The sequence below is a fragment of the Caenorhabditis briggsae genome (genome assembly GCF_000004555.2).
Source record: "Caenorhabditis briggsae complete genome, chrI, whole genome shotgun sequence".
Lineage (NCBI taxonomy): Eukaryota > Metazoa > Nematoda > Chromadorea > Rhabditida > Rhabditidae > Caenorhabditis > Caenorhabditis briggsae.
The window spans coordinates 9,100,234-9,115,280 of NC_013489.2; the positions used below are offsets into that span (position 1 = coordinate 9,100,234).

General features: G+C 36.2%; 1 protein-coding gene across 1 annotated transcript; it reads right to left on the reverse strand.

Annotated features, from left to right (window-relative positions):
* Positions 1–9,999: 9,999 nt before the first annotated feature.
* Positions 10,000–13,784, reverse strand: Cbr-frm-4 (the record flags this gene model as incomplete). The annotated part of the gene is made up of 16 exons (XM_045239524.1): positions 10,000–10,134; positions 10,186–10,365; positions 10,414–10,482; positions 10,706–10,804; positions 10,976–11,065; positions 11,406–11,476; positions 11,522–11,620; positions 11,668–11,798; positions 11,848–12,158; positions 12,213–12,558; positions 12,608–12,826; positions 12,868–12,943; positions 13,331–13,382; positions 13,435–13,539; positions 13,598–13,679; positions 13,729–13,784. 16 exons carry the CDS (start codon positions 13,782–13,784, stop codon positions 10,000–10,002), a joined length of 2,121 nt encoding a protein of 706 aa, XP_045094827.1.
* Between the last annotated feature and the right edge of the window lie 1,263 nt (positions 13,785–15,047).

Sequence of the window (15,047 nt, forward strand, 5' to 3'; positions counted from 1 at the left end):
CATTCGGTTACAAGTCAGAAGATACTGTGAAAAAAAAGAAAAAGGAGAAAAAAGAAACAAGTGGAAGTATCATCCCAATACAATAAGTAGAGAGAAAACAAACTACCAAATAGGGAGGTGCCAAAAAACTTAATTAGGTCTAAAACACTGTCAACCCATCGAGAAAAAAATAAGTATATTCAGATAAAAAAGAAGAAGAAGAAGAAGAAGCAGAAAAAACAGAGGGAAAAGACATGAAACCGATCAGAAAACTGTGACATTTGAGAGGAAAAGAGACAAAAAACCGTGTGTTGTAATACAGTCTGGTGGCCAAGAAATGGCGCAAAAAAAACGATGAGAAGAAGCTGTGATTCGTTTTTTTTCTGTTGTAACGAGAGAAAAGATAGTGGCAACATTACTTTTTCTTGGGTACAGAAAAAGGAAGTTTCTTGAGTTCGCTTGTCAAAAAATAGTTAAATGACAAAATGGTGTTGAAATTATGATAAATATTTTGTTAGTTGAGCCCATTGTAATATCTCTTACAGAAAATGAGATATATAGGCTCTAATCTGATTTGGAAGGGCCGCCTTCTTAAAAGCATATTTAAAAAATCAACAGGCCCCATCTGAAAATAATTTTGCAATTTCAGAAGTTTTTCAGAAATTTTTTGTAAACAAATATTTTTAAAAACAACTACTGAAAATCCGGGTCGAGAAAATTCGGAAAAAAGAAAAAATAATGGCACGGCCCGTTGCAAGTATGCTTGAAATAACCCTGAAAGTCGTGGGCTTAAACTAGACTGCCTTATTTTTGATGGAGCAGTTTATATGATTAAGCCGAGTATGGATGAATAGAATTCAAAGCACTACATCTCCCATTCTTATTTTTGAATTACACAACTTTTAAAATCAAAAACTTGACCACTTGGGTTGTTTTTTGGTCATTTTCAAATGTGACTTGTACCTTTCCAAACGTTTCTTTATTTAGTTACCAAACTACTAGATCATTTCCTATATTCTTCATTTTTCTCCGACTGAAACCCCTGAGCATGTCAAACCCAAACACAAGTCACACCGAGATAGATCATTAGATTAAAAAAAACTTGATGGGTACTGCCAAAAATTCAGCATCATGCCATCTCTTCTTCTCGCAACAATATTATCTTTTTTTCATCAGTTTTCAATTTTCAAAACGAATACCGAAAATTCGGTGAGAGAAGCGAAAGGTAAAGAAATCGAAAAAAAAAGAGAGATATGAATCAAGAGCGATGGGATGAAAATGAAACAAAAAAGGCGATGGTGAAGAAAAATAGTTAGCCGAAATAAAAAATAGAGAAAAAGGAATCATAATTTTTGGGGGTGGACCGGAAACAAATGATAAATACGAATTTTATGATTTTTTTGTTACAAAACTTACCGTAATCGGTTGTTTGAAAAAGTAGAAAAATTATATTTTGAATTCCATCTCGCTCTAGCGTAACGTTTATGTGCGCTGCTGTCAAAAATTCGGGTGGGCGGAGCTTAGGTCCGGTAGCGAAATTCTTAAAGGAGCGTGTATTTTTCGTAGTTATTTTCTGGCTCATTTTTTTGGTTTTTTCGATAATTTTCATAGGTTTTTAAGCGATCTTTGTGGTTTTCGTTTTAAAAAAGTTCCTAATCGATGGATTTTATTGAAAACTTAAAAAAGTCTAAAATTCTAAAATCCAAAAATAAACGAAATTCACAGTCGGAGAAATTTAAACCAGAACAGAATATAAATTTCAAAAATTCCAAATATTTGCAAATTGAGATCCACAAAAATAACACCTTCACAAAAACCCCTTTTACAGGCATCACAATCCTACGGTCTAAAAATCTCTAAACTGAAAATATGTTGGTGAAAAAACACAATATAATGGAACCTAGTACCCACACTTTCTTCCTCTCTTTTTGAATGTTTTCTCTCTGAAAGAATCTTCTCGATTTTTGACCGTATCATCTGTTTTCTAGTACTCATTTTTACTGAAAGTTAATAGCACACAAAGGTACTCACTACTACCAATCTAACATTATTTTTAGAAAATAGTACTTACATCGAAGAGGCACAGAGATCAAAATGAGGAATTTTTATGAGGAAAAATAGAGAATGAGGCAACGGTTATCTTTCAAGTGGACACCAGTTTTATTGAGAGAAAACTTCTGGCATTTCGAATATTTTCTGTCCTATTTTCCTGAGAAAATTGGCTGGGTTTATTGGAAAAGAGCAACAACTTTTTTTTCCGTGCATTTATGTTGTTATACTGTCTAGAGTAATTTAGGTCTCTTGGGATTACTGTAAAGATTTTTTCCAGATAGTTTTTGAAATCTTTGCTTTCCAAACGTAGGAAGAAGAAGATTGTCTAACATGTAATCTACTCGAGTACCTGAATTCATGAACTTTCTTTTTTTCTCAATCTTGATGAAATTTGTTATCGTCGAATGGCAGTTCAAACTGTTTTAAGGGAAAAAAAGAATAAGAAGACCGTCAGAATGCGGAAGTTAAAACGAAAAAAAATGAAGATAAGAAGGTGCCAATACCACAGCAATTTTTTCTCGGTTTTTTGAACTTTTCTTCAGAAGACTACACAAACACTACTAATTATTAGTTAACATCGTAATGAAAGTGGAAAACTTTTGAAAATTAAAAATGAATCCGGAACTTCCAGAGCGGTTTTCGAGTTTCCCTTGATTTTATAGACAAGACAAATCGTCCCTTATTCTTCCTCTAGGACAACATCAACGAGAGATTATTGAAATCGAAGAGAGTGGAGAGAAAATACAATGGTTTGACGTCACAAGATTTGAGAAAGTTTCGAGAAGAGCAACATTTGGGATGGGAAATCAAAGGGGAATCGAATGGGGGAAAAGATAGAAACCAGAGGATAATGGATTTCAAGAAAATGGAGAGCATGGGGCTGAAAAACTGATCTGAAAGTGAAATTTCTTGTTTTTCAGATGTGGGAAAAGACGCAAGTCGACACAAAGTCGACTTTTGTCGCCTAACTGTTGCAAATTGAATTTTCTAGGCCACTGAAGTTATGACCTAGAAATGGTCTATCATTATCCCGGTGTGATTTCTAGGCCGTTTATCAAAAATCAGAACTTTTGAAAATCTAAAATTCAAAAATTGAAAAATTCTGAAACCCCGAAACTCCAAAAACTCAGAAGTTAGGAAATTCAAAAAAATAAAAGTACAGAAAATTAAAAGGAAACCCCGAATTCCGAAAAAATCCAAAATTTTAAGAAATTTGAAAAATCGAAAAACTCCAAATTCCAAAAATTTCGAAATTCAGATCTTTCAGAAATTCAAAAGTTCCGAATTTTCAGAAACATCTAAAAGCTCAATAAATCTGTAAAAGCGAACTATTCGAATATTCTAGAAAGTTTCGAATTCCAAGAGAATTTCAAATTTTGAAAAATAGTCTAACATTCGAAAGAAAATCATAAATTTCAGAAAATGTCAAAATTCTGCTTCGATTAATTTTTTTTTCATAGAGAGACAGAAACTTTTTCCAACCAAAAGTTTTGCAGATCTCAAAAAAATATATCTGCAATTCTTTTTTCCGCCAAAAAAAAGCAAAGTAAACGTTAACGAGAAGCCGAACAAGAAGTAGTATTGAATCTCGAATGGATATGGTCAGTTAGGAGAGAAACAGAGGCAAAGAACTGGTTCGTGGATGGATGACAATGTTGAGTATTCATAATTTTAGAGTCTTAAAATTTGAATAAATATCTCCCGTAAAATCTGTAATAGTAGTCCCCCCTTGTCAATTTTAAGCTAATTTTTCTTGGCGCCTATGCAAGATATCAAAAATTTGTCAACTGATAAAATATTGGGGATATTATTATAAACAGTTTGTCAGTTGACAACTTTCACCTATCTTTATCAGGAACGGAGATAAATTGACTCAAATTAATAGGGCTCTTCTATTACAGGTTTTGCGGAAAGTGATTTTCGATCGCTGAAAAATCAAAGATGTTGCAGGCTAATTAGAGGGAAAGGGGGGAAACCGTAAAAAGAAGATAGTTCTATGTTGTAGTTCCAAATTCTCTGTGTTTTGGAAAGAAAAGCCACGAGAGTTCCGTTTCAAAATAGGTTTACTTCCTAATTTACAAGTTTAAAAAGGATACAATTACCAAATTAAAAAGTTCAGGTTTAATTGAAAGTTGGATATAAGAACAGAAATATTTCATTCGGCAAAAACGGAACCACGTGTCGTCGGGAAGGATTCAATGGGATTCAGTACTTTCGGAATTCGACAAACTCCATTTCCCCATCTGTTTTTGAGTTTAAGCTTTTTTTGTTCCCTAAACAATGATTTTCTATAATTGTCATTCACTTTGTCATTCAGAATATGACTCATATTTTCAATTTTCAAATGTCAGAAAAAATGAAATAATTGGTGGCATATTGAGTCTTAGTTTCAAAGAAATCAGATGAAGAAAGTAGAAACGAAATTTAAATTTTGAAAATCAAGCAAATGAAACACTGTCAAGGAACCGAGATAAGTTGGCTCAAAATTGAAAATCGGAGGATCCCCTCTTTTAGAGGCTGAAGTCACCAATAGTCTGAAAATGTTTATTGTAACATAAATAAATAAAAATTTCCATCGACTCATATCCTTCCTTCCAATAAAAAAGACCAAGTACGGTACCATGCGATTATTGCAGTGGGAAAAAGGCATAAAACCCGTTCAGTAAGTGTATTAAAATGAACGATAATCCGTGTGGAAATCCGTTTTTTTCGGGGACCGACAAATTGTTGGTCAGTCGTATTTTATGAATAATTGGGGAAGATCAACGGTTATACTACGATATCTTTTCGAGAGTTTTTTGAAGTGAAATCGAAAAGAGGAAGAGAGGAAAAAACGAGAAAGTGGATGCGTAGGTTAAAAAGGTTGATGATCAACAATCGGGCCCCGATTTTTTAAATAGAAGAGAGTGGGAAAATTTGGGTTTGAAGGGGATCTAATTAGAATTTTCGCATCTGAGGTGCCTTCATTGCTATAAGCTGCGCAACAATTGGGATTTGTTTCGAACTCCGTATTCCCCCTTACGAATCCCTCAACTTGAAGCTCAATTATCTCGATTTCTGTGAAAGATATAAAAAATTGTTAACTGATAAATTATTTATCATAATATCGGCATTTTTATATATGATATCGGTGGCCTACCATCATACGAAATAATACGGTAATTAATCGGCCGTACAGTTATTTTTTCATGGGTCAATTATTCCTCATCCAGGTGAAAGGAAAGATATCTGAATTTATCTATGAACTTCGCTCGTGTCAGAAAGAGGCCGGAACACAATTTCGTATTTATTTCAGCCCTATTTTTTGTTGAAACATCCATTTTATCAGAAATAGAAGAAAATATGGAACAAAGAGAGTTTTTAAAATGTTTCTCAGAAGTTCCGCCTTTCTCTTGGTGGTTCCAAAAAATATATAGTCATTAGAAAAACAAATCGTTTTGGTCGTCTTATTTCATTTCACACCGTTTCAAATTGCTTTTGTTCCTTTTGCTTTCCCTTTGAAAACGACGACTTCTTGTTCGAAGAAAACGATTGAAATCGAGTATATTTTGGAGAAGAGTGTGACTAGTAACTGTAAATAAGGACCAAATGGAGGAAGAAGAAGATTCATGAAGCGGTCAGGAGTAGAATAACTTTTGGAAGAATTTCAAACTTAAGAAACATAAATATTGAGTGTATTGCGTTATTTGGAAACTTCTGAAAAAAAAGTTGTCATTGTTCTTGGAATTGCCGATTAAGTTTGTAAAATTATTAGAAAGGTCTGGAAATGGGAATGGCTGGTGCGCCTTCGGCGCGATTTAACCTATTTACTTTACAGCTCGCCGCTCCGCTCCTCACTTTTTGATTTCTCCTTTTCAAAAAGTCAAGTCATAATATATTTAATTTTCAAGTTAAAAAAAATTGTTCACGTAACGCAATAAATTAATAATTCAGTCAATATGAGGCCAAGCTCTCTCCTTCCGTCTACGTTTAAAAAAACATCCACGTGTTGAAAGAAAGTTCTCTGTGAAATCACACCCTTTGAATGTTATTGCTGGATAATTTTCACAAACCCTTCTCTCTGGTTAGAAGCTCTTTGCATACGCTTAACTTTTCTGGTTCATTTTCTTTTTTCTTTCGATTGGTCGAATGCGAAAAAGTACTAGAAGGCCCTAAGGGTCGCCATGTTTTGGGGTTCATGGCTAGGTAGAATCATTTCCACTGAACGTCCCCCTCTTGCAAAAGATTCAATCAAAGATTTAAAGAAATGAAAAATATCAATAAAAAAGCGTAGGCAAGGCGTCTTAAAAGGGAAAAGGAACTTTGGAAATTATCCAACAATGGTCCTCGGAGACCAGGGCGGGGGGACCCTTTCATGTACTGAGGCTCTACGTGGCGAAAGGGATCAACAGACGAAAGTCTGGCTAATCAGTACACTTGTTATTTTTCATTTTAAAAAACCGTGATTTTCTGTTAGTTTAGACGATTATCAGGAGCCTGGAGCTCGTCTGTAATGTTTCCAATCTCGGTCTCTTTGACACCCTCCAAACGGTTTAAAGTGATTGGAAACTTGACATCCGACCACCAGACTTCTGAAAATCATCAGAATGGCCGAAAAACGACTGAAAAATATGTTTTTGTAAATTTCAATGACCTAATTCTGTAGGTTCGGATATTCAGGATAAATTTTTTTACATTTTTAAAGGTGGCTGGTGCGGCTTCGGCGCGACCTAACCCAGTTGGCCCATTTTTGATATCTTGCATCAGAACCAAGAAAAATCAGCTCAAACATGACAGTATGGGGGCCCTTCTATTACAGGTTTCACGGTATAACCAGAATAGCTAGAAGAACGGAAATAGAATCTACAGAAATTCATAAATTTGTAATTTCTGATTGCACTCACAACTCCACCATATTGGTTGTTCCATGAATCTATTTTAGGTCAACCAAGGACTCAACAGAATCATTTCAAACTTCAAAACACGGTCTCGTGATACCTAGACTGTCTAGGTGCCATTTTCGAAGACACGTGGAAATGCCAAGTACCCAACCTTCTACTTCTACTTCTACTTCGTCTTTTTCTTGTTTCTCCGTTTCCTTTAATGTCCATTTTTCAATTCAACACTCTTTGCCAAGGTCACCCTTTTTAGGTTTTCTGCCGAAATCATACGAAATCTTGGTCTATCCGCCGTCTTTAATTTTCTAAGTCTTTTACTATCTGACACTTCCTCATCGGCAGCTAAAGGAAGAAAGAAGAAGACGTGGAGAGAAATAGAATGATCAGAAAGCGAACCGGGAAGTATTTGGGAGAAGAATTCGATAACTGGTAAGATGATCTGAAGACCTTATGCTACTACCATAGCCGTGCGGAAACTGAGAACAAAAAAAGAAGAAGACGAAGTAATTTTTAGAATGTTGGGGAGAAAGAAAATGCAAAACTTTATCTTTTTTGTGTTCATCTGTATATCATCAAAAAAAATTTGTGCCTTTCAAAAAAGTCTGATCTTTTTTGAGAGATTCTGGTGGAACGGAGAGGAAGGGGGATTAGGATATTGCTGTTGTGGGAGCACATTTTCATAATAAAGTCATACTGAAATATAAATTCAGTTTCTTCGGTACCTGATTTCCCGGATCGAAAAATGAAAACCTAACCTAAGAGCACATGTAAAAAATTGAACCACAGAGATACAGTAACCAAAAATTTACAGTAAAAGTATATCGCTTCCGAAAACGAGATTTTAGAAGCTGAAAATCAGGATTTTACAGCTGAAAGTCAAGGATTTTTAGCTTAAAGCTAGAAATCGGGATTTTAGATCTAAAAATCTAGATTTTACAGATGAAAGTAAATAATTGAACTGGGAGTACAGAAATGCAGTAACCAAAAATTTGCTGTAAAAAGGAGGTAGTTTTGGAACGGTTCTGGAATTTTCTGTTGTAGATTTTGGCACAGAAATCATAGAAATCCGAATTTTTAAAACCAAAAATTGGGATTTTGAAGCAAAAAAAAATAGAGTTTTACAACTGATGATCGAGAATTTTTAAAGGTGAAAATCGAGATTTAAAAACTGAATATCAGAACCCCTCGTTAGTTTAGCGAGATTTCAGAAATAATGTTAACATTCAGCAAGTTCTACGTCACACATCGTATTCATCTCTGTCATTCAATTAACACAAAATAAAGAAGATAAATGAGACAAATGAGACAAATGTAAACTGATAAGAGCGAACATATAGCTGTTGAACATCCATGAATCCTCCCTTCTATTTCTCTCTACAGAATGCCATTTATCCGAAGAATGAATTACGATAGAAAGTGAGATTAAGCTTAGACGATGTATAGAGAAAAAAGAGAGAGACGAATGGTTACGCAATCTTTTCGATACGCGATTTACAGGGGATGCTAATATTCAAAGGGCAGAACTTGTAGCTTCCGTTGAAGCATAACGAGGATTCTGAATATGCCAAAAAAAACAAATAATATTTGCGATTTTTCCACTCGAGAATGACAGTAGTTGCATCTTGTTTTTCCCCAAAAAACATTCGACTTTATTCAGGTAAGATGGATGGGACAATTAGACAAGTTTGGTAGGACGAATGTCCAGCTTAATGATCATCAAAAATAGGGGAAAGCTGAGAAGAGATGGTTAAGCTGGGAATTGGAAAAAATTCATTTTTCAGTCAGCTGATTCATGAATACACTCTTGTCAGGCTATGTTTTCTTTGATAGAACGGTATACCGTAATTTCACAACAATGATATAGGTTTCTGTGTGCGAAATCAGAAAATTGTCGGAAGAAAAATAGTTCAAGATATTATTCTGGTGCAAAAAAATAGGAGCTGTGGAAGAGAATCTGTGGCCGTAGTCGAAGGTCCCACAACGACAACCACAGTAACCGAAAAAATTGTTTCTTTTCAGAATTTATTTCATTAAGAATTCATTAAGTTAATTTATCGACTTTTCAAGGGAAAAATAACAAAACATCGAGAAAATATATTCCGAAATTTTTTAGATTACTGTAGTTTTCGTTGTGGGACCTTCGACTACGGTCACAGGTTCTCTTCCACAGCTCCTATTTTTTTTTGTACCCTAATAATATCTTGAACTATTTTTCTTCCAACAATTTTCTGAATTCCCTCACAGAAACCGATATACTGATACTTCCAACAAAATTCGAAAAAACGAAGGGGATTCAAAAAGAAGGTTGGAGAATGAAACCCCAAATTTCCATCCCTTCCCCATCATAACGAAAATGGGTTGCCTGGGATACAGAAGATGGAACCTAATAAATTTTTATCGCCCAGCCTCAGCAATTATTTTTTCAGTGCATGTATTGAGCTCTATCGAATTCTCAAATTCATTAAGAATGATCCGATTTAAGCCTCCATTCTGTATTTCATTGATCGGGAAAATACTGCATAGAAAACGTAAAATACCAAAGAGATTTCATTAATCAGTGTCAGTGGACCAAAACATGGAAATCGGGATCAGAAGGCAAAAATACGGGAAAGAGAGAAAGAAGCGAACGCTTTCAGATTAGAACATCTAGAGTTGAGAAAACAGGTTTAGAAGGAATGCATGCGGGGAGGATTTTTCCCTCTGGAATTTTTTGGCGGGTTACTGTAAATCAATGATAAAAACGGAGTGAAAAGAATAAAGCAGTAAAGCGAGGAGGAGAGCAGTAAAAAAGGAAAAAAACAAAAGAAACCAGCAAAAATACGATTTAAGAGTAAGATGAGAAGAAGACAATTATAAGTTTGAAAATTTTCTACAATTATAAATTATTTGGGGAAAGATTACATATTGGGTGGAACATGAGGCACGAGAGGAGAAGCTTATAGAATACATAATGGATTTGTTTTGTGGGAAATTAGATATAAATTAGAGGAGAAAAATAAAAAAGAAATGAGGTGTTGTATTCAGAGAAGTTCAAGAATCTACGAAATAGTAGTGAAATGCATGTGATTGTGAAACCTATTCTAGATTCTTTTTAGATTTTTGGCCCGAAATACTTCCGGTACTGTCCAACTACATAATGACGAGTTGGTTCGTAATACAAGTGTCGGAGGTCCGATAAAGCGCGATTGTTCTCAATAAAATCGTTGTGAGCTGAGCCGTCGGATCGCTGAAAATTGAGAAAAAATAATTTTTGTAGAGACTTGTTGCTGTTGCAAACCTCGAATAAGACAATAACTACGGCGATAAGGAGAAGAAGAATGAGGAAAATGACGAAGCATGTGTTGGCCACACGAGATACCAAACTCTTCTGAGTGGTCATGGATTCTTCTGACGAGCTTAAAATTGAGTCCTGTTTCTCTTCTGTGCTTATGAGTATGTTTCCATTGGTGTGAACTGACTGAAAATATCAGATTGTTTTTAATAAAACATCTGAAACGACACCTACCTTTTTATCAGCAGATGATGAAGATCCTCCATTTGCCAACTTGCCGTTCCCGTTCTTTTCCAGAATTTGCTGAAAAAAATGTTGAGTAAATCTTGAAGAATTCTAGAAATATTGAAAATATGGATGTGGGACCGATAAAAAACTGAGCTATTGGTATTTTTGCAAAAAGCGGTGAAATTTGTATAAACGAGAGGTGTTTTCGTGAAGGGAACAGTAAGAAAAAGGTGAGAAATTTTGAGAATTGATGAGTCACAACCACACAAAACTAGACCGAAGGAGGGATGAAGAAGACCTTTGCAGATCTAGGAGTGCTAGAAGCCAATGGTCGTCCTATGTCCATTTCTCGTTCCACAAGCTCGTTGAATTTATTCTCCAAGGTCTGTGCTCGTGTCTGAAATGTCACACAATGCACATAGAAATTTCGGTTAATCGTGTTTTCTGAAAAGACAAACCGCATCGAGCAGGCAAGCAAGAAGTGAGGAAACATAGGAAATGGTTAGAGTATAAGCCGGAGAGAAAAGAAACAAAAACTACAATCATTGTATCCTGGCTGAGACCATACCTGGTGAAGCGGGACTCCATAAATCGTTCCTGAAGATGATGATGACGTGGCGATCTCTTCTCGCTTGATCAGATGCACAGTGAAACTTGTCTGCAACCACAGGGAAAAAGGAAATGTCAGATTATACGAAAATCGGTTAGCATCTTAAAGATGTTTTCATACAGAATTGATTAATTGAGTATTAGGATACAGAGGTATGTGAGTGTTTTCAAGTGGAAAAGTTAGATACAGTATTACGAAGAAAACGACATGTGCTTCGCAAGACATGGTGCGTTCATGCATTATTATAAGCAACTATGTACAGTGGTATATTTCAAACTATTGGTCTACATGCTGCCATCTGATTGAAATACACCGTCCGTTCTGATAGAGTCCTAATTTTTCAAATCGTACACATCCCTCCCAGTTGTTAGTGTCTGATAGCACTCACTGAATTATGGTCTGCATGCTGTTGAGTATGAACAATTGGTATTGGAGAGGTAGATTCCGGTGATGAAGATCCTGAAAGCATAACATCAGAAACAGCGATTGATTCGGACTACATACCTCCAGCATCCATCGACACATTCAGATTTGTGATCTTCGACAGGTTGTTGTTTTGATGCTCAGAACTATCAGGAGATGAAGAACTGGATGCGATCGTGTCTGAAATGTATATACTTTTTAAATATGATGCCGCTCTTTCAAAATACCAGTGTTATCATGTCCGGAAATTTTTAGGTGAGAAGGCTTCAACCATGGTTGCTCAGCACGTGGTGTCTGGCGTGGTAGTTCGTATCGTACGACTCCGGAGCAAGATGACGTTGGAACACTCAAAGACGAGCTGAAAAATAAATAGTTATTATCTTTTTACTAGAAATGTGAAGGTGTACCAGTTTAGAATAGATTCTTCGTTTTCATTGGACATGGTTGTTTCGTTGAAAACTGCAGATGTCTCTAGAATACTTTTATCGAACTGAATTGATTTAACATCTTCCTCTTCGATTTCTTTGTAGACGCGTTTGGACGGGAATCGGAATGTTGATCCTCGAGATAGCAATGGGATGCGTGGCTTGGAGAATTTCAGTTTAACATCTCGAGCCGAATCTTCATTGAAAAAGGCTTGTTGTGACAGGATATGAATCCAGAGATGTTTCGCAAACTGAGAAGATGGGCAAGTGTACTTCAATGTCATTGGTTTCTTCTGGAAATCAAATCAATTCTTAGTTGCGAACATTTCTGGCTAATACAAACTTACCACTTGATATTTATCCATTCCACTTGATCCTGAAATCGGAGATCCTGGTCCATGTCCATTGAGGGTACCTGTTGGCGTTCCTGCAGCTGTGATTTGCCCTCGATAGGATTCCGACAGTGTTAAACGAATCTCCTTTCCCGAGTAGTCGACTTTAACCAGTTCGCTCCAGTCAATGTTATGGGTTCGTGCCTGCCCAGCATATACTAGGATGCCTTTGCAAGATGCGCCCAAATACACTGGTCCAGAGTCCTGTGGATCCTTGATGGTGTATGGATCAAATGCATAGGTGTCGAGCTGGCTTGCTTTCTCCAGAAACTCCAATTCTGCAGCATCGCTGGACTTCCCTCTGAAGGGAACTACATATTATAACCACAGAATAAACGCTTAATGCAAACCTCATCTGTTTATGATTTTGAGCAATTCGTTCTTCTAATTTCGGTGTCTGTTTGAGAAGCAGCTTGAACTCGCTCACATAGTTTCCAATGTGTTTCTCTTCATCATAATCTCCCAATTGTGTTTGCAAAATGAGAGCTGCAAGTTCGGCAGCAGAAGACGTCGGGCAGTACAGGCGTCCGTGAAGGAGATCTCTTTGAAGTTGGACGAATAGTTGGTATCTAAATCGGAATTATTTCATTGACACTTGAAGCAAAAAAACCTTAGATTTGGATCTCGGAGATGTGTAGGGTCCGATGGATAATAACGAAAACGGAGGTGAAGTGTCATTGTTTCGGCTGAAACATATATAATAAAAGTGTGAAGAGATTGGTTGAGTAGGTTGGTTATGGAGAACTCCTTAAAAAAGGAGAAAGAAAATAGTAGCTAAGCTATTTAGTGATTGAAACGCCGGAACCCAAAAGCTTCACTTCAGAAAAAAGAATGATATTTGAGGAATCTTCTTGAGAAAAACGGGCACTGCTTGAACAAAGGAAAACGGAAAAAAAAACGGTTAATTTATTAGAATACATTATACTTCGGGGAAAGTATGTCACACGAAAACTTACTTTTGCCAACTTTTTTGATTTCCTCTAGAAAAAACGAATAGATTAATTTAAAAGTATGACCTCAACCAGTATTCTGAGAGTCACTGACTTCCTCAATGTTTCTAGAAAAACACTCACTTCGAAACTGTTTAACAACATGTCCGATAGATCGAGAAAGGTCGAGCCAGTACTGAAATACGGATTCTCTTTGTTTTGTTACTGTAAATGAATAGAAAACTTACACGATGCTTATTGTGATCCTGATACCGAAGACCTAAAAAGTCTTTCTCTTGAATATGTTTCATTTCGCACACGTAATCCAGGATCGTTTGAGCGGATTGTGTTCTCTGAAAGTAAAAGTGATACTGGAAGGTTTTTAAGTTGATACTGTAGATGGTAACTAACCGGAAACTCGTTACCAATAATATCAGAGTCGTGCAATAAATGAACGTTGCACCGAACATCCTTGGCTGACAGAAAACTCGATCTGGAACTAGGAAAACGGTAATTAACGACAGTGGAGTCTTGTAGTATACCTCGTCGAAGTCGTTAGGCGTCCGAGGAACGACGACGACGTGTTGTTTTGCGGCATTTACCCCTGAAACAAAAAACTAGACTGGCTGGAAGTTTTGGGTGTATTCTATTCAGAAAAGAAATAAAATACCTTTGGAGTGTGCGAGAATAGGAACATAAACCTTGATAAACTGTGATGAAAGTGATAAAAAAAGACGATGGATGGTAAATAAAACAATGGTGGAAGAAAACTGATAAAAGGTCGAGAGAAGGCCTAGAATGGGGGTAAAAAAAGCTGAACTAGACAAGAAACAATTCCGATCGAAATTTCCAGAAAATAGGGTTTTCTTGAAAATCGCATATGTGCCGTTTTCTTCTCATTAACATTCTCAAGACAATCCGCTGCAGCCAAAACACAGTGATTTAAACCGAAGAAAACGGAAAACGAAGCGTTGTTCAATGCCAAATTTCCGAATTAATTGTATCTAATTGACCCAGATACAACGAATTAAAATGAAGTGAATTGAAAGCTCAGCGGTTTAGATTTACAAAAAAAAGACAATTTTATGACCATGACCATAGATATAGTTTCTATACGATTATTGACTATAACTAAAAAATAAAATCCAATCTGATCTGACGAATCCCCATTGCTTTTCTTCACGGTGTTTGTTCTGTTTCCAACGGAAACATATAACTGGAAACTTCTGTGTCATGTACAAAAGATGATGCCAGAAAAGAAAAGGGAAAAATTAATTGGACCAAAAGTTGAAGAGAAAAGTTTTTATAGGTACATCTGTTCCGTGTTCTTTTTCTTCTGTTCCTTTTTTCGGAAAACAAATACAACTGCAAGAGAAATACTGTGGGTGCGAAGGAGAAAGAGAACAGAGTCAGAAGAAAAAAGGGAAGAGAAAATGAAAAAAGTGTTGGTTGCACACAACAACATACATACTAACACTTGTGCGTGTGTGTCAAGCAGGGGTCTATCTAAATACGGCGCCCGGAGGCAGATGAAAAAGAGAGGAAAATGAGGGAACGGGGGAAAATGGTTTTGCGATTGGAAGTTGGGAGTTATGGAGGAAGCAGGGATGACCGAAATATTTCCGATTTTTTTTCGGAATTAGAGACTTTCGGACTACGATATTTCAAAACTTTTCTAGCGGGTCTCGAGCGGAATTACTTTTTATGGGGTTATTCACCAAAATGTAGAAAAATTTCGCAAAACCGCGGAGAATGAACCAATCTCGCTGAAATCTCGGAGAAAATCGGAGAAAATTATAGAGAGCATATTCACAAAATTTGGGGTCAAAATATCCACTTTGACCATTTTGTCTGAAATTCC